Raw genomic sequence first — 23,283 nt, 5'->3', positions numbered from 1 at the left:
GGCCCCATAGCAAGGGGTGGTGCAACTCCATACACAGAACTGCAAAACTCCAGGGCTAGGGGAATACAGTATATAGAATTCTAGGTTTGTTCTCATGATTCTTTATCTATTAGTTTAAAATTTTCCTTTTCTTTTTTCCTTTTCAAATAATTTCTTATTTTATCAACTTTCGTTTTGAACTCTTGTTTTAACTTTCATTTTTACATTGACAATTTATAGATATATTCTTCATTTTTGTCTTCCTTTCCTTTTATTTTTCTACATTTTGGCTTCCTTTCCTTTTATTTTTCTACATGTATAAGTTTTGCTTTCTTTACAATTTTGGGATTTAGTGTCTTCTAACAAACAGACCAAAATATATCCAGGACCAAGTGGATCACCCTGTTTTGTCAACCTGGGAGATTATATTCCCTCTTTTTCCTTTTTTTTTTTTCTTTTCCTTTTCTTTTTTGGTTTCTGACCTCTTCAGATTTGTGTAGTGCCTATTTTTCTTGGGTCATGGTTGATATTTTTAACTTTATTCTCTCCTTCATCCATTCTTCACTGGACAAAATGACTAGAAGGAGGAATTCACAACAAAAGAAAGAACCAGAGGTAATATTCTCTGCCACAGATCTAATTGATATGGATACAAGTAAAATGTCAGAGCTGGAATTCAGGATAACAATTATAAAGTTACTAGCTGGACTTGAAAAAGCATAAAAGACATTAGAGAATCTCTCAGTGCATAAATAAAATCTAATCAGACCAAAATTAAAAATGTTTTAACTGAGATTCAATCTAAACCAGATGCTCTAACAGCTAGTGTAAATGATGCAGAGAGTCAGTGACAAAGAAGACAAGATGATGGAAAGGAATGAAGCCTAGGAAAAGAGAAAAACAACCAAGGGACCATGAGGGGAGGGTTTGAGAAATCAGTGATACAATAAAGCAAAAGAGTATGAGAATTATTGGGGTCCCAGAGCAAGAAGAAAGAGAGAGGAAGACAGAAGGTATATATGAGCAAATCATAGCTAAGGCAGCCCTAAGAGGGAAGTACAAAGCAATATAGGCCTTTCTCAAGAAACAAGAAAAGTCTCAAATACACAAGCTAACCTTACACCTAAAGGAGCTGGAAAACAAATAGCAAGTAAAGCCTAAATCCAGTAGGAGAAGAGCAATAATAAAGATTAGAGCAGAAATCAGTCATATAGAAATAAAAAAAAAAAAGTAGAGTAGAACAATGAAACTAGGAGCTGATTCTTTGAAAGAGTTAACAAGTTTGATAAATCCCTAGCCAGACTTATCAAAGAGAAGAGAAAGGACCAAAAGAAATAAAAATCATGAATGAAAGAGGAGAGATCACAACCAACATCAAGGAAATAGAAAGCAATTGTAAGAATATATTATGAGCAATTTATACCAACAAATTAGGCAATCTGGAAGAAGATGCTTTCCTAGAAACTCACAAATTACTAAAACTGAAACAGGAAGGAATAGAAAACCTGAACAGACCCATAACCAGCAAGGAAATTAAAGCAGTAATCAAAAACCTCCCAAAAAACAAGAGTCCAGGACCAGATGAAATTAGGTCTCCTACTCTTTAATAGTGAGGTTGGTTGGATATTTACATATTTATTTACTCTCTGAATTTCTTCTAAGAGCTGCCTATTCTATCTTTTGCCCATTTGTTGTTGCTCACTGTTCTTAGATTATTTATCTTTGGCTGATTGACATCAACCTTTCATCTGTCCTTATGTGGCCATATAGAGAAAGGTTTCAGCAGTGAAAGAGACCCCATTAAAAGAAATGTAATCATACTTCATTTATAATTACAGTCTTAGATAGCAAACCATCAGGATATAATAAAAATAAAAATAAGATTTTCCTTCACTTGTGATATTTTCCTCAAATTTGAAATCTCAACTTCTGTTTATTTTCTTTTTGTTTAATTAGCAGATATTTTAAATAACCTCTACATGCCAGGCAACATGCCAGGCTTTTATGAGTATAAAAGTGGGAACTTAGATTCATGGACTTTTAAGTCCTTAGGAATCTTAGGAGACATTTTTCCATCCACTCAATTTATAGATAACTGAGATTCTGAGAGTTCAAATGTCTGTATGAGCTCCATCAGGACCCAGTTGGGAGCAGACATTTGGGAAGTCCCTGGCTCCCACGACCATGCCCATGCTCTTTTCATTTATTCAGCAACACTCCACACCTTAGCATGCTGCACACAGTCAGCTCATCTTAGAATATTTGCACAAGTATTTTCAGAGGAATTGTTTTATTGCACAAAAGTAGATAAGAAAGAAAGGATAATGATGTTAAAACATTTCTGGTGACAAGGATTCTGGCTCACTTTGGGACTTTCTGGTCATTATGATTTTCCCATAAAACAAATCTTACTGACCTTAACAAAGCATGCTTTGACCTGAACAGCATGCTTTGAGGCTTTTTCTGTTTCCTACAAAACAATCTGTTAATGTAAAGGCAGTCAGAAGTATTCTTGACATCATTGCATTATTTGCTTTCTTAGCAAATACTGTACTACAAATAAACATGTAGTTTAAACACAGTTTCATCCATGTTTCACATTAGGGAATTAAAAGGGGACCCTCCACACTTTTAACTATGTCTATCTTGGCTGCTTAAGCACTGCCAAACTTTTGGGGAGCATACGAATGTTAATCATATGGCTCAGCATGCAGTACAAAGGACAAGATGAGCATCTTCTATTTTTTTTTTTTTTTGTTCTTGTATTTTTTTATTTATTATATTAGCCAACAGATAGTACATCATTAGTTTTGGATGTAGTGTTCAACGATTCATTAGTTGAATATAACACCCAGTGCTCATCACAACATGAGCCCTACTTAATACCCATCACCCGGTTACCCTGCTTCCCTACAGCCCCCCTTCTGTAACCCCCAGTTTGTTTCCCAGAGTCCAGAGTCTCTCATGGTTTGTTTACCTCTCTGATTTCTTCCCATTCAGTTTTCCCTCCCTTCCCCTATGATCCTCTGTGTTATTTCTTATCTTCCACATATAAATGAAACCATATGATAGTTGTGTTTCTCCAATCGACTTACTTCACTTAGCATAATCCCCTCCAATTCCATCCATGTCAAAGCAAATGGAAGATATTAATCCTTTCTGATGGCTGAGTAATATTCCATTGTATATAGGAACCACATCTTCTTTATCCAGTCATCTGTTGAAGGACATCTCAGCTCCTTCCACAGTTTGGCTGTGGAGATTGCTGCTATGAACATTGGGGTGCAGTTGCCCCTTCTTTTCACTACATCTGTATCTTTGGGATAAATACCTAGTAGTGCAATTGCTGGGTCATAGGGTAGCTCTATTTTTAACTTCTTGAGGAACCTCCATACTGTTTTCCAGAGTGGCTGTACCAGCTTGCATTCCCACTAACAGTGTAAGAGGGTTCCCATTTCTCCACATTCTTGCCAACATTTGTTGTTCCCTGTCTTGTTAATTTTAGCCATTCTAACTGGTGTAAGGTGGTATCTCATTGTGGTTTTGATTTGTATTTCCCCAATGACAAGTGATGTGGAGCATTTTTTCATGTGTCTGTTGGCCATCTGTATGTCTTCTTTGGAGAAGTGTCTATTTATGTCTTCTGCCCATTTCTTGACTTGATTAGTTTTTTGGGTGTTGAGTTTGAGAAGTTCTTTATAGATCTTGGATACCAGCCCTTTATCTGTAAGTCATTTGCAAATATCTTCTCCCATTCTGTGGGTTGCCTCTTAGTTTTGTTGACTGTTTCCTTTTCTGTGCAGAAGCTTTTTATCTTGATGAAGTCCCAAAAATTCATTTTTGCTTTTGTTTCCCTTGCCTTTAGAGATGTTTCTTGAAAGAAATTGCTGTGGCCGATGTCAAAGAGGTTACAGCCTATGTTCTCTAGGATTTTGATGGATTCCTGTCTCACACTTAGGTCTTTCATCCATTTTGAGTTTATCTTTGTGTATGGTATAAGAGAATGGTCTGGTTTCATTATTCTGAATGTGGCTGTCCAATTTTCCAAGCACCATTTATTGAAGAGACTTTTTTCCATTGGATATTCTTTCCTGCTTTGTTGAAGATTAGTTGACATAGAGTCATGAAGCCCTTTGAGAATTTGAAGAAAGCTAAGACCTTCTCTTTAGAAAAGAACAATATATGGATGTACACATATGAAAGTTTCCCAAGGTCACAAGCCCAGACAAAAGCAGGGACTTAAGAGCCCCTAGACTTCTCTGCCACCCCAGCTGCCTCTTGCTGACACCCTTAACAGGGTTTAGTGGCTAAGAATGAAAGAGACCTCAGGGGGCCTCAGGTTGGAAAGATATAGCCATCAAGAGAAGCCTGGAAGAATAGGAAATAAAGGGGTAGGGCCCTTATGAGAAGACAAGAGAGTTCCAGAGTTAAACTCTGCCCAAGTAACCATTTATCTAGAAGTGGCCAGGCTTCTGGGACTATTAACAATAAGCAGCTGTGTCTAGGCCACAGTCAGTGGGGGTGCAGGGCCAACACCCCATGCTTTGATCTCAGCTAGCATGACATTGGAAGCAACAGGGAATATGACATTATCCAGGAGGGTCTACTCGCTGTTATCCATACTGCATTAACTATATTTTTGTATTTTTGTATTCCTGATGCTCTGACCTTTGGGGCCTTGATCCTGGGGAGGCTGTGCTTCCCAGGGCTAGCAAATTTCTAGAGATAGCAAATTACTCCCTTCAAGTGCACCTTTGATGCAATCAACCAATACAGGGCCCATATCCCCAACTAGCTCCTCTAAAAAACTGTTACATCCTAAGCCAATATTTCCCCTGCCCTAAATCACCCCAGAGCCAGGTACCCAACAACTAGGGACTACCCGTAGCCTGCCAAAATTATTCAAACTAGCCAATCCTAAATTTACTCAGAATACCTACCTTACCTCACCTGTTTCTTCACTAAAAAACCACAAATAAAGGCTCCAGGTCATGCTCTCCCCTCTTGTACCTCTCCATCTCTGAATGATTCTGGTCCTTTTTCATGTGGTTCTGGGTGCCATGATGTGCCATGCCTCCTAATTATAGAAGTCTGTATCAACCTCTTCCTTCATGACAGTCATTTCCATGTCTGTGTGCCTTACCATACCTGATAAAAACAAGTCCCAGGTACAAATTTTAACCCACATACCTGACAGCTAAACTGGAACTGGTTATCACATAAACAAAAGGATTGGAACTCAGACTAGATACATGGTGATGGGAACAAAGGGCTGGGGAAGGTCAAGTGCTAGCTAACTAAAACACAGGTCCAGGCCATGGTCAGATTAAGACATCAGTGCCTTGCAATGCAAGTTTTTAAACCAGGCAGTTTGAAATAAAACATCAGATGAGAGACTTCTAAGTCTCCACTTGTTAATGAATGACAAGTGTCTCCTCACCTCTCATCTGCATTTGATTCTTGGATAATCACCCGCACCTCCAACACAGCTAGTTCCAGAGGGAGTCATTCAAGGGTTCATCAGTGAATCTTCTAGGTTGGAACTAAAACTTCCCAGAGATATATGCTCAAGAGAAGAGAATTAGGGTTCTAGTTTCAGCAGTCCCCTCTCACTGGCAGGTCCCCTTTGGCCTGGTTGGTGGCAGATTTTTTAAAAGTAAATATGGGTGTGATTCTCTTCTACAGAAATTTCTCCTTCTGTGCTTTTTCTTTTCTGCTTCCTTTGCATCTAATCTGTCAGGTCCCTGAGCCCAGTCTGTGTGCATGCCTCTGCTAAATGCAGGTGATGCTCAGCAATCCTTGGAGTATCCCTTCTCTTCTCTCAGGTAACCCCAGAGAAGCAAAAAAGTGAGGTTCAAGAAGTGAAATGGTGTAAATTCTATTTCAAAATAGGAAGAAAGAAGAAAGGCTCTGACCAATAATAGTATTAATAATAGTAATAGCAATAATCCTTGAGTGGATGTCTGTGCCAGAAGCTGTGCTGGGACACCCCTCATTAATTCTTAAAATGCTCCCAGGTGGGTATTTGAAGAGGCTTTGCCTAATTGGGTGCCCCTACTTTGTTCCTGCCCCTATATGGACCCTGGCTTGGCCACAGATAGTTCTTCCAAGCCCTGATGCACCTTCCAGGAAGAGGGGTCCTGCAGGGGCTCTGACCTGAGCACATACTCTGTCATGTCTTCTTCTTCTTTCTTCCCCCTTTTTTATTATAGGGGAATGAATAGTGGAAGCACTCAGGGCTTGGGGCAGAGACATGCTTCCTTGTAAGTGAACATCTCATTTGACTAAGAACTTGAGGGTTGAACAGCCTGGGTTCAGATTCCAATTCTGCCACTTCCTAGTTGTATGACCTAACCTCTCTGTGCCCATCTTCTCTCACTCTAATCAAACATAAAAGCAAGATCAAAATCTGGACATACAGATACTTACAGGTTAAAGCGTCAAAACTAGGAAGAACATAAATCTCATTCTTTGAAATAAAACAAATTATTAATTGTGCAAAATTCCATGTTAGTGGATTAGGAATTTACAGAATTGCCATAAACCAGGTGAAAAAATACCACATAAGATTATTTTGATAACCTTTCTCTTAGAATCTTGCTAATGGCTTAAATAAAGACCAAGGAATCTCATATAAACAAAATGATTGTCATGGCTTTAGGAATATTAGTGATAAAGAGAAGGAGGGGAGAGAAGAGAGGGAGTGGGGAGATGGGAGAGAAAGAGAGAGAGAATGAGAGGAAGGAGGGAAGGAAGGAAGAAAAAGAAAGACTGTCATCTATAATCTGTCATCTGCTAGTTATTCAATTTCACTGTACTTTCTTAAATGGTATATATATAAACTTTATGCCTGTGATTTCAATGTGCTCCTTGGAAATATTTTGTATTGAGTTTTTCTCTCTTATAAGGTTGCTTTTGTGTAGGTGGTATCCTGTAAAATAGTTTCAGAATTAACTCCTCTCTCTCCTAATGAAAAAAAAAAATCTCATCTGTAAAATTTGGTGCTGCTATTAAAGTAGGCGTCCAGTTGAAAGTAAACTGGCTTGTTAAAGCACTCTCATAGACTCAACATTAAATATTGCCACCTTAGCAAGATAAAATTTGAATACCAATATTAGTCAAGGTTGTCACGTGTCATGTAAATTATAAATTTCCAACCCACTGAACCAAGTAATAGGTATGCAATGCATAGCCTGGTAGAAGGATTTGATGAAAACCAGAGCTATTTTTGTTATCAGATGAGTGGGAGTATTCTAAATGTTTTTCCTAAGGACAAAATGTGCTCCTCCATAATAGGATAAGAGCCACTCTAAAATGAGAAGTTGATCTCACTTGGATGCATTTTATTGGAAAACACAAAACACTCACCAGGGGTCAATTCCTGCTCCAACTGGTTAGAGAACTAAGCAGACTGTGATATGTCATCACCAGATTCCATTCCAGGATTAGTGGCTCCAAAGTACAAGATGCCTCTCTAAGTCTTCCTGTAATATTACACCCAAGAGTGACTTTTCCCACCATTCCAGTCCCCTTTGCACACTGAGGGTCAGGGGATGGCTTTTCACAAGTCTCAGAAGAACAGGCACATGGATAATCCAATACATATTGTAAATCATCACTCTTGGTTCAGGCCAAGTCATAGCACTCATGGGACCAGCCAAAACAGAAGCTCACCTGCCTTGGAGCTGGTTGGGTGGCAAGAGATGGAATTTATTTAGAACTGTCTTTCACCACAAGTGAAGGCTACAATGTCCCTGAAAAGATGTCTGATTCTGCTACTAATTAGGCTCAAATGACCTTGAAAGGTTCAAGGATTTCTGTAATTCCTCCACTCCATATATAAAGGGCTGCAACAATGAGATTGTAGGACATTGCCTGTGGCCCTCACACATCAGAGCTGAGGAGTCAGGAGCAGAGCTGTGAAACTTGACCTCCTTTGCACCACAGCAGGTTATCAGCTCACCTGCAAATTCATCTTTAAGGTACAGTGTGTTGAGCTTGTGTTGTCAGATGTGGGAACAGCTCACATTTGGAGCTGGGAATTGAGATATACTCCTTATATTTTTGTCCTGTGTTGGACACTTGGGCTCATTTTCTCCCCACTTTGCATCGGTTTGAGAATAGATTTAGATAGAGGCTTTCCATCTCTGATTTCTGCATGTCAACAATGCATAGATTTCAAGTTAAAGAGTATAAAAAAACCTAGAAATTAGTGTTGATGTCACTGAGCAAGTCTCTCTTAAGATTAAATAAAATACAGAATATATCTCATATTGATTGATGGATAACTTAGTCCCAAGGAAACATTCACTATAGCTCCCCAAACTATGGAGGCTTCTTGGAAAACTGACTGTCAGGAGGATTAATCTTTAATTTGAGGTTGTTACTTGACTGAGTAACCTGGGACTTAAGAAATTAAACTGTAGAATTTTCTTTTGTTTTAATTTCTATGATTGGCCTTTATGTAGTCCTTTGTTATACAGACATAGTACATGAGCCTCACACAAAGTCAAGGCTTAATAAATGTTATTTGATTAAAGTAATTTTTATTTAAGAGGGAGTTACTCTTTAAGTGTAAGTTAATCTGCAAAGTAAATTTAAGACTTGCCGTTGGAATTATGACTTTTCAAATTGGAAATGAGTTACTACAAATAAAGCTAATCCTCTCAATAGATATAAACTCTAGTTAAAAAAAAACTTTTGCTATGAGGGATGCAGAAAAATAGAGCTGTTCATTTATCAGAGAATAGCCCCCTTTTGCTAAAGGCCTAATTATTGATATTTACCCATTCCTTATGTGCAAGGCAGCCAGATAGTCTCATTTGGGGTGAAGAAACTAAAATCGAAAGCCCCTATAATGTTGAAAACACAGATTATTCCCTTGAACTTGATGCTGATGGATTTCCCTGACTTTTAGAACTGGAGAGAACCTCAGTGAACCTCAATTCACAGATGAGGAGAATGAAGTGGAATTTATTTAGAGCTGTCTCTCACCACAAGTGAGGCTGCAATGTCCCTGAAAAGATACTGTCTGATTCTGCTATTAATTAGGCTCAAATGACCTTGAAAGGCTCAGGGATTTCTATAATTGCCTCCATTCCATATATAAAAGGCTGCCACAATGAGATTGTAGGACAGTGCCAATCTTTGCCAAAATCTAAAAAAGAAACATATTAAACAGGAAACGACACTCATAAAATTAAAAAAAACATTTGAATATATATATAAGAAATAACTGTATGTTAGAATAATATGGTTGAAATAGCTATAAGCTTTACAGATATCATCCAAATAAATTAGGAGAAATAGAAATTATAACTGGCCCTTTCAGAATATCCACTGTTAGAACTTTGAGCATTTCTTTTTACTTATCTCAAACTATGTATCTTTCCTATGCTAATAGGAAAGCATGCAATAAAACTGGTTAAAGTTTATATTTATTTGTTTAAATGGTGAGTTCTTTTTACATGTGAAACATAATTTATTTTTTAAATTTTATTTTATTATGTTGTGTTAGTCAACATACATCACCAGGTTTCAATGCAGTGATCCACGATTCATTGTTTTCATATAACACCCAGTGCTCATAATTTAATTAAAGGACATACTGACTGTAAATCAGCATACCATGATTTGTTTATCCATTAATTCTACAAATTTAAGTGCCAACTACTTTAAATTACTATTTAAATTCAATTAATTAACATATAATGTATTATTGGTTTCAGAGGTACAGGCCTGTGATTCATCAGTCTTATATAACACCAGTGCTCATTACATCACATGCCCTCCTTAATGTCCATCACCTGATTACCCCATCCCTCCACTCCCTCCCCTCCAGCAACCCTCAGTTTGTTTCCTATGATTAAGAGTCTCTTATGGTTTGTCTTCCTCTATGGTTTCGTCTTATTTTTTTCCTCTCTTCCCCTATGATCTTCTGTTTTGTTTCTTAAATTCCACATATCAGTGAGATTATATAATAATTGTCTTTCTCTGATTGACTTATTTCACTTAGCATAATACCCTCTAGTTCCATCCATATCATTGCAAATAAGTGCCAACTACTTTCCATGGTCTATCTTGAGGTGGCACATTCAAGTATGTTCTCCTGAGTACAAGACCGGAGGCTGTGCTTGTGCCTTTTCGCTAAGAGCTGAATACATTGGCCTTTTTTGCCTTAGTGGAGACTGGAAGTACTTCTTTAGCAGAGGGTCTCTAAGTCCATAAACATTCCAATACGCGTGTTAACTGCGGATGGCAATATTATACACTCAACATTTAATGCAATTATACTTCTAGGAGTTTATGCTCCAGATATACTTGTATATATGAGGAAAATGTATGATTCCCTGAAATTTTTTGTTAATAGATCCAGACAGGAATTAATTTAAATGTCCATCAATATGAGAATGATTAAATAAATGATGGCATATCCCTAAAAAATGGGGACCATAAAAAACAATTTGGGCTGGTAAGGAAATATTTTCTTACATGAAAAAAGCAAAATGCAGCACAACATATATAGTATTGTTCTGCTTGCAAAAAAGAAAATGTTATATACACATATATATGTGTACATAGACTTTCATAAAAATGGAAATATCATCATTAATAGCAGATATCTTCAGGAAACAAACCCAGCCACAGTGGGTAAGGAAGAGAAAGACTTGTGGTTTTGTATCCTTCCGTACTTTTTTTTTTTTTTGTATCCTTCAGCACTTTTTAAAGTGTTCTGCTGTGTACATACTATATTTACATTTTTTAAATGCAGTTTTAAAAGGCCATCTTTGCTAATAATGTAAAACTTTGTAACCCATTGGCCAAATTATTTGGGGGATTTTCTGTTGAGAAAGATTGAATAAATTATGACATGAATAATTATCCAAATATATGGACCATCACAACAAAAAGGAAACAAAGGAAAAACACTGTCCTTAGTATTCAGGGAGAAAAAGGAAAGTGAATGCTCCTCTAAGTCTCCATATTTCTCCTCTCAAGGGTCTTATTTTCTTCAGTACCACCACCAAGTGTGCCTGTTGTTTGCTGTCCTTGTCAGCCCCACTCACTGTTCCTTCCTCCCAGTCCAACCTTCCTGCTGAATTTGTGCATTTCAACACAGCTGCCTCTCACAACTCTTGAGTTTCTAAGGAATTATGCTTTCTTGATCACAGTGATCCAGCTTATTTAGAAAGCACATTGTGTGAGACAGAAATTAGGAAGAACACCATCATGACTTTATTCTCACTCAACAGGGCAATAGAGATGATAAAAGAGGATTTGTTCCAGATATCCCATTTGCTAAAAGGAAAAAAAAACGTTTCTGGAAACAATGATTTGGGGAAGTTGGAATCTGGTTAAAGCCTACTCTTTTAAAAAGATACACAGCCTATTTTCTGTTCAGAAAAAACATAACAGTGATTAGTAATGACAATCAGGCACTGGGCTGGGATTTTGGTAAAAGTGGGGAGGAGAGAAACAATATTTTAGTAAAATTTTATATTTTAGCCAACTTACTTTCAAAGTTTTTAATAGGAATGGAATATAAAATTTGCTAAAGAAGTTACCATTTTTAGTTCAAAATTCTTTGGAGATTTTTTCAAATAAATTTATTTATTTATTTATTTATTTATTTATTTATTTATTTATTTATGAGAGAGAGGGAGACAGAGAGCACACACGCATGAGTGCGTGCACAAGGAGGGGAAGGGGCAGAGGGAGAAGCAGACTCCCCGCTCAGTGAGGAGCCTGACAGGGGGCTCAATCCCAGGACCTGGGGATCAGGACCTGAGCCAAAGGACACTTAACTGACTGAGTCACCCAAGTGTCCCTCTTTGGAGATTTTTAATTGACCAGAGGAGTGGGGTCAGCACAAGAGAATCATAAGTGTTTTGTCTATTGGACAAGCAAGTCCAAAATGCACTGTGTGAAGGGCACCAAATCAAGCAGCGTCCTTGCTCCAAAGTAGAGTCCAGTTAATGGGACAAGAATATGGAGACCTGACTCCTACTCCTATCTCAGCCAGGTGTGGAAGCTCTTCATGCTTCAAAGGGGTTGGGAAGATGCAGATCTGGGTGCTTCTCTGTGCATGGCAGGATGGTCTTAATGGCCTCTCAGTTCCCTCCTAGCCCCAGTTAGGTGGAGATCAAATGGAACCACCAGGAGGTGACCAACATAAACCTGTAGTGGTTAGCAGGGACCTGGGAAGTAGAGGAGGCTAAATTCTGTTTGCTTTTGCTTTGCAATGTTTTATTTTAACTCTGCATGTGCCCAGTGTATGTTTGTCCTGGAATCTAAGGCATAGCTACATGGCTCATGAAGAACTCAGGTTTTCCCCACTAGTACCTATAGGGTTCAAAGACTGGTGACCAAAAGACCAAATCCACCAACAAACATCTTCTGACGTTTCATACAATACTTTAAAACATCTTAAATTAATTATTAACATTTTAAAATAAGGAGATTATACATGTTTTTAAAAATCAGGATTTCCAGCTTCTCTTGGAAAACGAATATCTAGTAACACTGGAACAGTGCTCCACTGGCAACAGTCAGTTGGAGCTGACTGGCTGTGTCTCCTTCAAATGGACCATATGTTCTAAAATTTGCCACAGAGCCTTCTAAACACAGCCAGACCAATAATTAATAATAATAATAAAACAAACACACCTAGACCACACAGGCTTCTGAATCTGTGGCCTTAATCAACATTATGTATATAAAGTAGACAACCCAGGATTTGTTAAGCATTTATTGTGTCAGGTGCTAAATATTCAACACAGTAGCTTTTTCAGTTGAAAACTCTTTAACCTTGTGAAATTACATATAATTTCATTTTATACTCAGGAAAACAGAGACTTAGTTCTGTTGTTGGGCAAGTAACTTGCCCATATGGGATGTAGAGGTCTCCTAACTCCTAGTCCAGGGCTCTTTCCTTGATATAGGCAAGGGTCTGCTCCATGACACTCTTGGCTCCAGGGCAGGATATCTTTGTGTGCATCGAAAACATTCCTCAGTAAGAGAACAGCCCATAATTCATAACTGTCCATAGTGTCAGATGTATGCTTTTGTATAAAGATTATTTTCTAACTTTTTATTTTGAAGTCATTTTGGATTTAGACAGATACACTTAACAAAACTCTGAAATTAACATTCATATAATAGAATTAACTGCAGATTTTATTTGGATCCAGTTTTTCCACTAACATCTTTTTTTTCTGTTCCAGGATCCAATCCAAGATACTACATTACATTTATGTAGTGTATATATATATATATATATATATCATGCCTCCTTTGTCTCCAGTATGTGATAATTTTTCAGTGTTTCTTTGTCTTTTGTGACCTTGACACTTTTAATGAATATTTTGTAAAATGTTCTCAAATTTGAATTTAGCTACAGTTTTCTCATAAATAGACAATTTTCTGGTGTCAGGGGAGGTATACTACAGAGGCGATGTGCCCCTCTGTCAAACTATATGGGGAGCATATAATATCAACATTGTTCATTAACAGTGATATGAACCTTCATCATCACATGGGTAGAGTGGTGCTTTTTTCTCCCCTGTAAAGTTATTATTTTCACCTCAGTCACCAAGTCATCCCAGATGCAAAGGGAGAGGATTCAGCTCTACCTGTGATCATATGTTAAAACCACAATAGTTAGTAAAGTTGGGGAGGGATATTTTTGAAGCTATGCAAATATCCTGTTTGTCCTTAAAGTTTCATCCACTAATTTTATTATTCATCAATGGATCCTGCCTATTGCAATTATAGCTGTGTTGTTTCATGGTGATTTTCTATTCCCCTCTATCCTTCTACATTTATTTGTCAGAATTCTTCTGAAAGGAATAGTTGTCTCTTCTCCCTCATTTATTTTTTTCAATAATTTATATCAGTTTAGATTCATTCTTTGGGTTGTAACTAATAATCAGGTTATGTATTTTGTTGTTTTGTGATTGGGAGCTCTTTCAAGTTGGCTCCTCTGTCTTTTTGCAATGACCCCCATCTATTTTTTACTTTCTTACTTTTTGGCATTACAAAATGCTCAGTACAAAAAACCTTAAAATGTAAAGTGTGTCTAAGGATTATTCTCCAAGTTGGTGATGTGAATAAGAGGTTGGGGGTAAATGTGAGGGAAGCAAGGTAAATAGCAATTTTTCTCTTGAAAAGAGAAAATTTATTATTATTATTATTATTTTAAAGATTTTATTTATTTGACAGAGAGAGACACAGCGAGAGAGGGAACACAAGCAGGGGGAGTGGGAGAGGGAGAAGCAGGCTTCCCGAGGAGCAGGGAGCCCGATGCGGGGCTCGATCCCAGGCCCCTGGGATCATGACCTGAGCCGAAGGCAGGCGCTTAACGACTGAGCCACCCAGGTGCCCCGAAAATTTATTATTTTTTAAACTATTTCTTTGGAAGGAATTTCAAGGTTATAAAACATTACAAGAACAGTACACAGAATTTCCATATACCATTAACTCAGTTACACCTATAACCATCCTGTTTGCTCTACAATTTGCTTTATCTATCTACATATTTTTTCTGAACCATTTGAGAATTAGTTGACTTATCATGAGCCTTCACCTCTAGCTAATTCAGTGTGTACTTCCTAAGAACAGGTTATTCTCTTCCATGATCATAGCACAGGTGTCAACTTCAAGAAATTTAACACTGATATGATCCTGTTATTGTCAGGATTCAGTATGACCTTTATAACATTTTGAAATTTGATTTTTGAACAGATTAACTAACTAGATTGATGTTCCTGATCTTACTGGTCCTCATTCCCGGCTGGGTGCCTAGACCTCCTCTCCTCTACAAGCTGCTGTCTGATCTAGTTACCAAGGCTCCCAACCAAGCCCACAGGGACTCTCAGGATTGAGAGTGCAGGTTGGACCTGGGTAGGTCCAAGAAATGCTCTTGCAGAGCAACTTGGGGTAATTATATTCTCTGGTGATAGACACTAATTAGTCCTTATTTTTTTTAGAGAAGATAAACTTTCCCCTAAATGAGTGGAAAAAGTGGTTCAAACTGTGGGAGGTAATGATAGGACCTTTGGAATCAGACAGCATAGGTTTAGAGCTCAGCTCTAGCATTTACTGATTTTGAGATTTTGACAAGAACTTAAACCTTCTAAGCCTGGCTTCTTGTCTGTTATCTGGGGGAAGTAACACCTACTTCCCAGAGCTATTGGTAACATTAAATGAGATAATTTTCAAGATCTCATTAGCAACTGCAAAGCATGATTCATTGCTCATTGTTACTAATGCATGATGTCAGCACCCAATGAGCAAACATCTGAGGGACTGTGAAATCAGCAGGTCTGGGCTAGATTCCTGGCTCTCCCTCTTGTTAGCTCTGGGACTGGGGGAAAGTCATTTAAACTCTCAGATTCACTTCCTCATCCTCAAATAAGGGGATAATAAAAACTACCACAGTATGTTGAGAATTAAATGAGATAATATTTGGTACTGTACTCAGTGCAGGTTGCTAATATGATTATAAATGATGGTGATCATGATGAGCATTTTTCCTTGGACCAGCTATTATGTTAAGTGTCTTGGATGGTAATCTCACTTAATTCTTAGAACAGCCTATTTTTTATATGAGAAACTTAAGTTTTAGGAAGGTTATGTTTCCCAAGGTCACATGGATTCAAAGTCCCTTCTTTACTCATATAATTATTAGTTACTTGCATAATAATTGTTGGTGTCCCTCTATGTTGACTTAGTATCATCCCAATTAATTCAGATAAACCCCACAGAAAATAACAGGGCTGGGTTATTACAGACACATTCAATGCAAACATTTATTTTCCGTATACATCTTCTTTTAGTTAGAATTTCCAGCTACTCAAGAACACACTCATACCATCCCAGGTGGGCTTTTATTTCACCTGCGCCTTTTCTTTTTCTTTTTTTAAAGATTTTACTTATTTATTTGACATAGAGAGAGAGAGAACAAGTAGGCAGAGAGGTAGGCAGAGGGAGAGGGAGAAGTAGGCTCCCCGCTGATCAGGAAGCCCGATGTGGGACTCGATGCAGGACCCTAGGATCATGACCTGAGCCGAAGGCAGCCGCTTAACCGGCTGAGCCACCCACGCGCCCCTCACCTGCGCCTTTTCTTAAGACCCAAATATCACATTGTAGGCAAAATCTGAGGTAGCCCTGAAGGATATTAATTGGAGGGAAAACTGTAGAGAGAGACTCAAGACTTAAATTCAAATAACCCAACTGGATTTTGGAAAGCAGGTTAAAAATAAAGTGTTTTTTCTGAAAAGGTGCTACACTGAGGAGAACCACTGTCACATAATGCTCCAAATTCCATCTGTGAAGGAGGAGAGGAGAAAAAACTCACTCTACTCTTTGTCCAGTGAGGCCTGAAGGTGGGATGGAAGGAGAAACCCATCAAAAAATCTCAGGCCCATAATCAGTTGCTGTCATCTTAGCAACTGGACTTAGAAACATCATTCCTAAATATATTTTCACTAAAGGTGAAAAAGACCACCTGAAAGGAAATGGGGTGATGTCCGTGTCCCCCAGCAGCTGTAGAGGCAGAATCTCCAGGTGATAGAATCAGCATTTGGCAGAACGGTGAGAAGATTATAGTTTACTAAGTGCTGGAGGGATCAGTGTACCATGTGTGTGTTTGTTTTAGTCCTTATCATGCCACACAATAAAACTGATAATAGTGGGCACCTCTGACAAAGGGATTGGAAAGGAGAAGGGTCACTGACAAGCACAGGCTTTGATTTTAGGCAAGCTTTCAATCCCAGTTCCATCACCATTGATGGGCATCAATGACTTTGGGCAATGGTTTGCCTCTTTGCACCTCCTCTGTCAAATGTGGATAAGAATAAGGTTTTAAAGGGGCACCTGAGTGGCTCAGTCGTTAAGCATCTGCCTTCAGCTCAGGTCATGGTCCCATGGGATCGAGCCCTGCATTGGGTTCCCTGCTCCTTGGGAAGCCTGCTTCTCCCTCTCCCACTCCCCCTACTTGTGTTCCCTCTCTCACTGTGTCTCTCTCTGTCAAATAAATAAATAAAATCTTTTTTTTAAACAATAAGTTTGTAAGAATTAAATGCAAGATGTAAAGCACTTTGAAGAATGAAGGGTATTCAGTAAGTACTCAATAAAGGGCATAAAACTAAGCCACAGATCATAGAGTAGCAGCCCACCAGCCAGTAGGTGAATGTGTGGCAGCAAGTTTACTGGCCCGTTGGTGGGGGGAGGACTGCTCCATCCTGAACTCACTTCTACTCTTTGTTGTCCTACCAGGGCTGAGTATCCATTACCAATACCCTATTGTCTATCTTAAAGAAGAGAAAGAATTATCTGTACTCATGTTTTTTTCATCAAAATTAGGGATACAAAAAAGATAAGACCAGTGATTCTGATATATATTTTTAAAGGAGGGGAAACAGATACTATTCCTAAGTGTTGATTATGAAAATAACCAAGATAATTCATTTATGTAAACTTCTGGCCATAGAGTTATTTTGAGCCATTGGGGGTGAAGGACAACACAGCTATCTGGATATCAAGAAAAATAAATTAATCCTATATTCTTAGAGAATCTAAGGGATTAGAGGGAACCAAAAATAATCAGAAGCACACTCACTCACTTAAGAAGTCTATTCCTCTCCAATCCGCATATACCATGAGATGAAAGCAGCAAACTGAAATGTTGAAAGGATGAATGTAAAGATCTAAACTTGGGTTTATAAAAAATTCACTTGCATAAGAACAGAATGAAGACACTTGAGTTTGAAAAGTTCCTCAGTAAAAAATAGGAACTTAATCTCAAAATCTTTAAATGTGACTCAGGAGATTTCAGGTACCTGATGGGTTTATGTGTCTGCAAATTCCTTAGTATTTCTATTTTGTGACTATAAAGCGCCACTGATCTGTCCCACAGGAGATCACAGCAGCTTTCCCTTCTTCCTGATCCCACTCAGAACAACTTGGGAAAGTAATGCCTTTTCACTCTCATTGGAGCATCTATTGGGGCAACACCATATCCATAGAGCATATAGTTGGTGGTTTTCTCTGCCTAGCCAGCTGCAGGTGCAGAGAGAGTAACTGTCAGTGCTTAGGTTTCCCATCAGTACCCCCAGGGAAAACTGGACTCTTTTTATTTTTTGTTCCCTGCCTTATTTTGATATTCTTAAACATGTTGTGCATCACTCAGTGAATGTTACTATAGGATCTGACCACAAAGATCCCCAAATATAACATCCTAAATAATGTAAGAGTGAAAGTCATCACTGAGAGCTTTTGCTAAAGGCTTCTTTGTATGCAATCCAACACTGGACCTTGGACAGGAAGGGAAGCATCTTATCCCTAAGATCTAAGGCTGTCTAATTCTGACAGCCTAGCAACAGAAATAAATAAACCTTAAATACATGCTGAGTCAATAAGGACCAAAGTATTTCATATCATGCATAAACTAAAGACAAGAACTTATTTGGGTGGTGGTTCAAATTCAGTTAACATTCTGATCTCTCACCAGGGACGGGACAAGAGATTGTGAGTTCCCCAAGGGCAAGCATGTACTGGGTTGGTAGATGAACATTTAGGGAATGAATGGCAGTGTATTTGGAACTTTCGTCTATATTACCACATTTCATCTCCACTTCATGGATAATAAAAGTGGGGGTCAGAACACATAAAGGGCTTATTGCCCAAAGTCACAATAGTGACAACAGTCCTCTGTCCTCATTCTTAGTTCCCTGGACATCCTGTCTGTCAGGGCATAGCCTACAGGCCTGGTGAGTGAGGTGGGGCTGCAGTTGTGTTTGGCAGGGGTGGGACAACTGTCTCCACACATCCCCTGGTGGGTGAGGTGAGACTTGGTGAAGAGTTCCAATATAGTTGCTTCAGAGATAATAGCAACAGAGAGACTAACCAACAAGGGTGGTATCCCATGCTCAGGTACAGAGGCAGGGAAGGGGCTACACAAAGAAACTCATTAGAAGGAAGCAGACAGAGAGAAAGTGAAATAGTTCAAGATGCCCTGCAGGGAGAGCACAATGAAGAGGTTTTGAGAAAAGCTAAAGAAGAAAAAAAACAACAACATAGGGCCAAAGCTGCAGATAGAGAATGCATCCCTTAAGAAGGGCAACGAGGGAGCCCTCAGACTTCATCCATCCAAAAGTCATCCTTCCTTTGGCCAGCACAGTTTTTGACTCCTTCTTGAATGAGGTGTCTCTACAGATAACCCCAGTGCCCACCACACTCTATCACTCCAGTCCCGTAGCTTCACTCCTGCATGACGCCTGCCTGCTCACTGAGAGTATCTAAATTCATGACTCTTCCTGAAGTCCTTCCAAAGGTCACAGCCCCAAAAGTGCTTCCTAACCCAAAGGGAACAGGAAGAAGAACCAGCATATATCAGATTCTTCAGGGCCTGCTGCCTGATTTCCTTTGAGCTCACCCTGATTTAATTTATTCCTTTAGTGTATGGACACCACACTGCTTTCATCTGTTTCTCTTAACCTAGCTCATAATTATGCAACATAGTGTCCGCTAGAATAAATCTTCCTTCCATATCTTCACCCCAAATGAGGTGAATGTGAAATGACACAATGATGTGAGTAATCTTTGTGTCTGCATAGGCTTCTTTTTTTTTTTTAATAAAAAATTATTTATAAAAAAATGTTAATTCTAAATTTCAAGAAAAAAAATTCCAGTGAGTACCTGTGTAGCCAAACTGTCCTTTCTCTGAATACTGAATATCTAATATGAACTTAAAATGTTTAGGAGCATTTTGTAATAAAGGAATGTGTGAATAAGTCATGCATTACTTTTGGTCTACTTAAGTTTCAAGTTTACAAGTTTTCCTGTTCTAAGCAAGCACTATTTTCTTTTTTTTACCAGTCATTTTTTATTGGATGTTAATTCTGAATTAGAATGTGAAAGGATTCAAGGGTGCCAGGCAAAGGTCATGGTCAGGAATGCCGAATGTGCCTCCACACTGGCCCTTGTCGGTGGTACTTGTGTAGCCACTCCCGTTTGAGTTCCTTGTAACATCGATAGTAGTTGAAAAGTGCATAAGCTGCCAGCACCATAGAAATCCCAGCAACGCCCCCTTTCTTCACACTGACATACTTGTTATAATACCGGTAGTAACCTCTTGGAAATGCTCCAGCAATGCCCTTAGGGGTGAAATCCCTAATCACTATCCAGCTGGGCAGCTCTCCTAGTTTCACACCCATGAGCTTCTTCTCCTTCACTGGTACGACTGACGCCATCCTGGAGTCACAAGCACTATTTTCTTATCTAACATTTATACAGGTAGAGTCACATGAGGAAAATGAGAAAACTTAAGACACCTCTGCAGCTTGAACTGAATCCATAAGAAACCTAATTGCTATAGAGGAACACACTCCTACACTCTAGTTCTATGAATGCTGGTATATATTTTTAACCACTCTTTTACTATTGAGTGACTGAGAATTTATTAGAATTCTGTGCACTGAATCCATTAGCCTGAGGAATAAAATAAGTGGGAAATATGCTCTTAAAGATGGAGCATGTGCTATCTCCGGGTTGGAGCTTCAGAACTCAAGTAGGGCTTAGAGAAAACCTGGAGAGGCTCTCTAGGGCACAACACCAGCCTCCTGAGACTGCAGAAGGCCAAAAAGCTGGAGCACGTCCCCAACTCAGAAAGTGCAAAAGTCACCCTCCAGACCTTCCCTCAGCATCTGGGATATTTCAGACAGGCTATTGGCAATTCCAGGCCAGCTCTTTTTAGAAAAAAAATTAACTTGACAGGCGTCATTTAATTTAATTTAATGAAGAATAACTAAGAACCTATTATATGTTTCAAGATATCAAAACAATAGCAAAACAGTAAGGTCCAGGTCCTTTCTAATCTCCAGTCAGGGCCAAAGCTCTTCTCTGAGCAGGTGCTCACCAGCAGTCAGAGAAAGATTTTTTCTGCTGTCCTTTGCATCCACTGCCTGCCACAGCCACTAGGATCTAGAAAATGGGCAATGTTCACATAAGAAGTGAACATTTTTGAGTATTAAACGTGCACTTTCATGGGACACACACAGATGCCACACAAGCTTGCTCTGGACGTGGCCATTTCCAGATATGGTGATCATTTCTTGTGATGAGAATCTCAGAGCCAAGAGTATCCACTTTGAAAATGGACAGACATAGGTTCAAATTCCCACCATTCCATGTTCAGTTATAAGGATATAGGCAAATTCTATTTCTCAGTTTCCTCATCTGAACAATGAATGTAGAATCACCCAGCTCCCAGAGTTGTAGGAAGGATCAAATGCAAGTGTGTATACAAGGCCTATCACATATTACGTGTTCAATAAATGGTAAAGGTTATTGTTCTTCTGTGAAGAAAGATGGAAAGAGCATAACATCTGTTGATTACCTATTTGCCATATATTGTGTTTAGAGCTTCTGCACATACATTTCATTTTGTATACATACACAAACAACAGTGAAGTAACTGTTAAGGATCATTTCTTTAAGTTAAAATCTTAACTATCATACAAATATAAAATGAACATGAGTCAAATATTTTATTTAATTTATTAATGAGAAAACTAGTAAGATATTACAATTAATTCAAAAAGAATAAAAAAAACATATGTAGGCTATCACGAATACTGAAGTGAATTTAGAAGTAGATTAAGATTGCTTGGTATCCACACGGCTATCAGTTGCATTCCCCTAGACAAAATTTATTTGAATCTCTATGTTCAAGAATCATTTGCATTACTATATTTTTTTCCATAATTTCAGAGTTGTAAAGTAGCTCAAATATAATAAAAGGGGCAGGCCCCCTGTAGAATCAGATAATCTGTAAGGGTTATTAGACATCCTTTTTATTTTTGTTCATTTCCATTTTTTTACTATATTTTCTGACAGAACCATTATTATTCCCATTTGCAATTGAGGAAACAAAATCATGGTGACTGTGCAATTTCTCTACAGTCACCAAAGGTGTAAATGGCAGGGGCTGGATTCTAACTCATCTTTCATCACTCCAAAATCAGAGTGGCTTTATTTGAAGAACTGGGATTTTTTTTTTCTTTTGTCTTTCAGGGGATGAACAATCAATATATCCGTCAGGAAGTCTTCTGCTGTGAAACTTGTCATGAGCTCAAAAGCTTCTGGGAAAATGAAATTAGCAAACAGACTTGTTACAGGGAACTGGAGGAAGATCGTCAGGGAAAGAGCGCCCTGAGAAAGTATATGGATTATTTCTCTACTACTTTTTAAGTTAGATTTCTGTAGAAATATACCAGATGTGAAGATGAGAGACCGAATTACTGTCATTATCACTGTTCTAAGAATACAAATATTCAATATGGTATGGTAACGTCAATGACGCCATGAGAAGAAAGGAAAACAAGACCTGGAAGAAGTTTATTACATTCACAGGTCTTAGAGGAAGGGTCACCACATACCATGCAGGGCCACAGAGGAAGCACCAGGTCTTGCCCAGGTGTCAAAAGACAGAAACATAGTGAACATCTAAGCCAGAACTTTTATTGGAGCTTCTGAACAAAAGGCAAGGCAGAGTAAACAGTTTAGTATTCGATAATTTGAATAATCCCAGAGGGCTTTGGGCTATAGATGTTGTTCCTAGTTGTCTGGTACCTGGCCCTGGGATGATCTAGGGAAGGGGAAATATGGCTTCATGTGTGAGAGTTAGAGGTGTTTGGGGTCCCAGACTCAGGATTGGTTGACATGCTCACAGCAAGCCTTTTAATATCTCTAAGAAAAGGCTAGTCCTTTCCATGACCAGCAAGCTTCTTAAGATGTCAAAACATCATAAAGTATAGCAAATTCAATACATAATTAATTCATCTACTCATTCAGTCTTACCACCACTTATACCAGGGGTTTTCAACCTAACACTATTGATATTTAGGGCCAGATAATTCTTTAGGGGGAGGGGGCTGTCCTGTGCTTTGTAAGATGTTTAGCAGCATCCCTCAAAATGTTGCAGTCCAGGTAGGACTCCCCTACCCATTATGACAACAAAAATATCTGCTGACATTACCAAATATCCCCTAGAGGGCAAAGTCACCCCTTATTGAGAACCAGTGACTTATAGATAAGGATGAGCCTTTTTATATATAAATAAAAATGAGGTTCTATTATTTATATCTTGATAAACTGAAAAAATTTTTTCCTCACCTCTCCTCTGTTGCAATCCCCAGCATATGAGGTACACTAAACTCCAAGGTTAGGTCAAAAGATATATGTAAGTATAAAAGATCTCACATCTGGGATGATATATATTAATATTCTTGGAAGAAGGAAAAT

At 38.5% G+C, this 23,283-nt stretch overlaps 2 protein-coding genes across 2 annotated transcripts in view; one reads left to right on the top strand and one right to left on the bottom strand.

Moving 5' to 3' along the window:
- The window catches only part of LOC118023350 (protein FAM240B-like), an 84,826-nt gene that overhangs the window by 51,018 nt on the left and 10,525 nt on the right, over positions 1-23,283 (top strand). The window contains exon 2 of the mRNA XM_035024480.1: positions 22,054-22,199. Coding sequence (XP_034880371.1) covers positions 22,057-22,199 — 143 coding nt within the window. The 5' untranslated portion in view covers positions 22,054-22,056. The remainder of the gene's footprint in view (positions 1-22,053; positions 22,200-23,283) is intronic.
- LOC118023364 (ATP synthase subunit f, mitochondrial-like) lies at positions 19,929-20,231 on the bottom strand. Its single transcript, XM_035024488.1, has one exon. The coding sequence runs from the start codon at positions 20,229-20,231 to the stop codon at positions 19,929-19,931; it is 303 nt and encodes a 100-aa protein (XP_034880379.1).

The sequence above is a fragment of the Mirounga leonina genome, unplaced genomic scaffold (assembly GCF_011800145.1).
Source record: "Mirounga leonina isolate KUSES-001 unplaced genomic scaffold, KU_Mleo_1.0 Mir_179, whole genome shotgun sequence".
NCBI lineage: Eukaryota > Metazoa > Chordata > Mammalia > Carnivora > Phocidae > Mirounga > Mirounga leonina.
The sequence above is the reverse complement of the archived record's forward strand: the minus strand, read 5'-3'. Positions and strand labels throughout refer to the sequence as shown.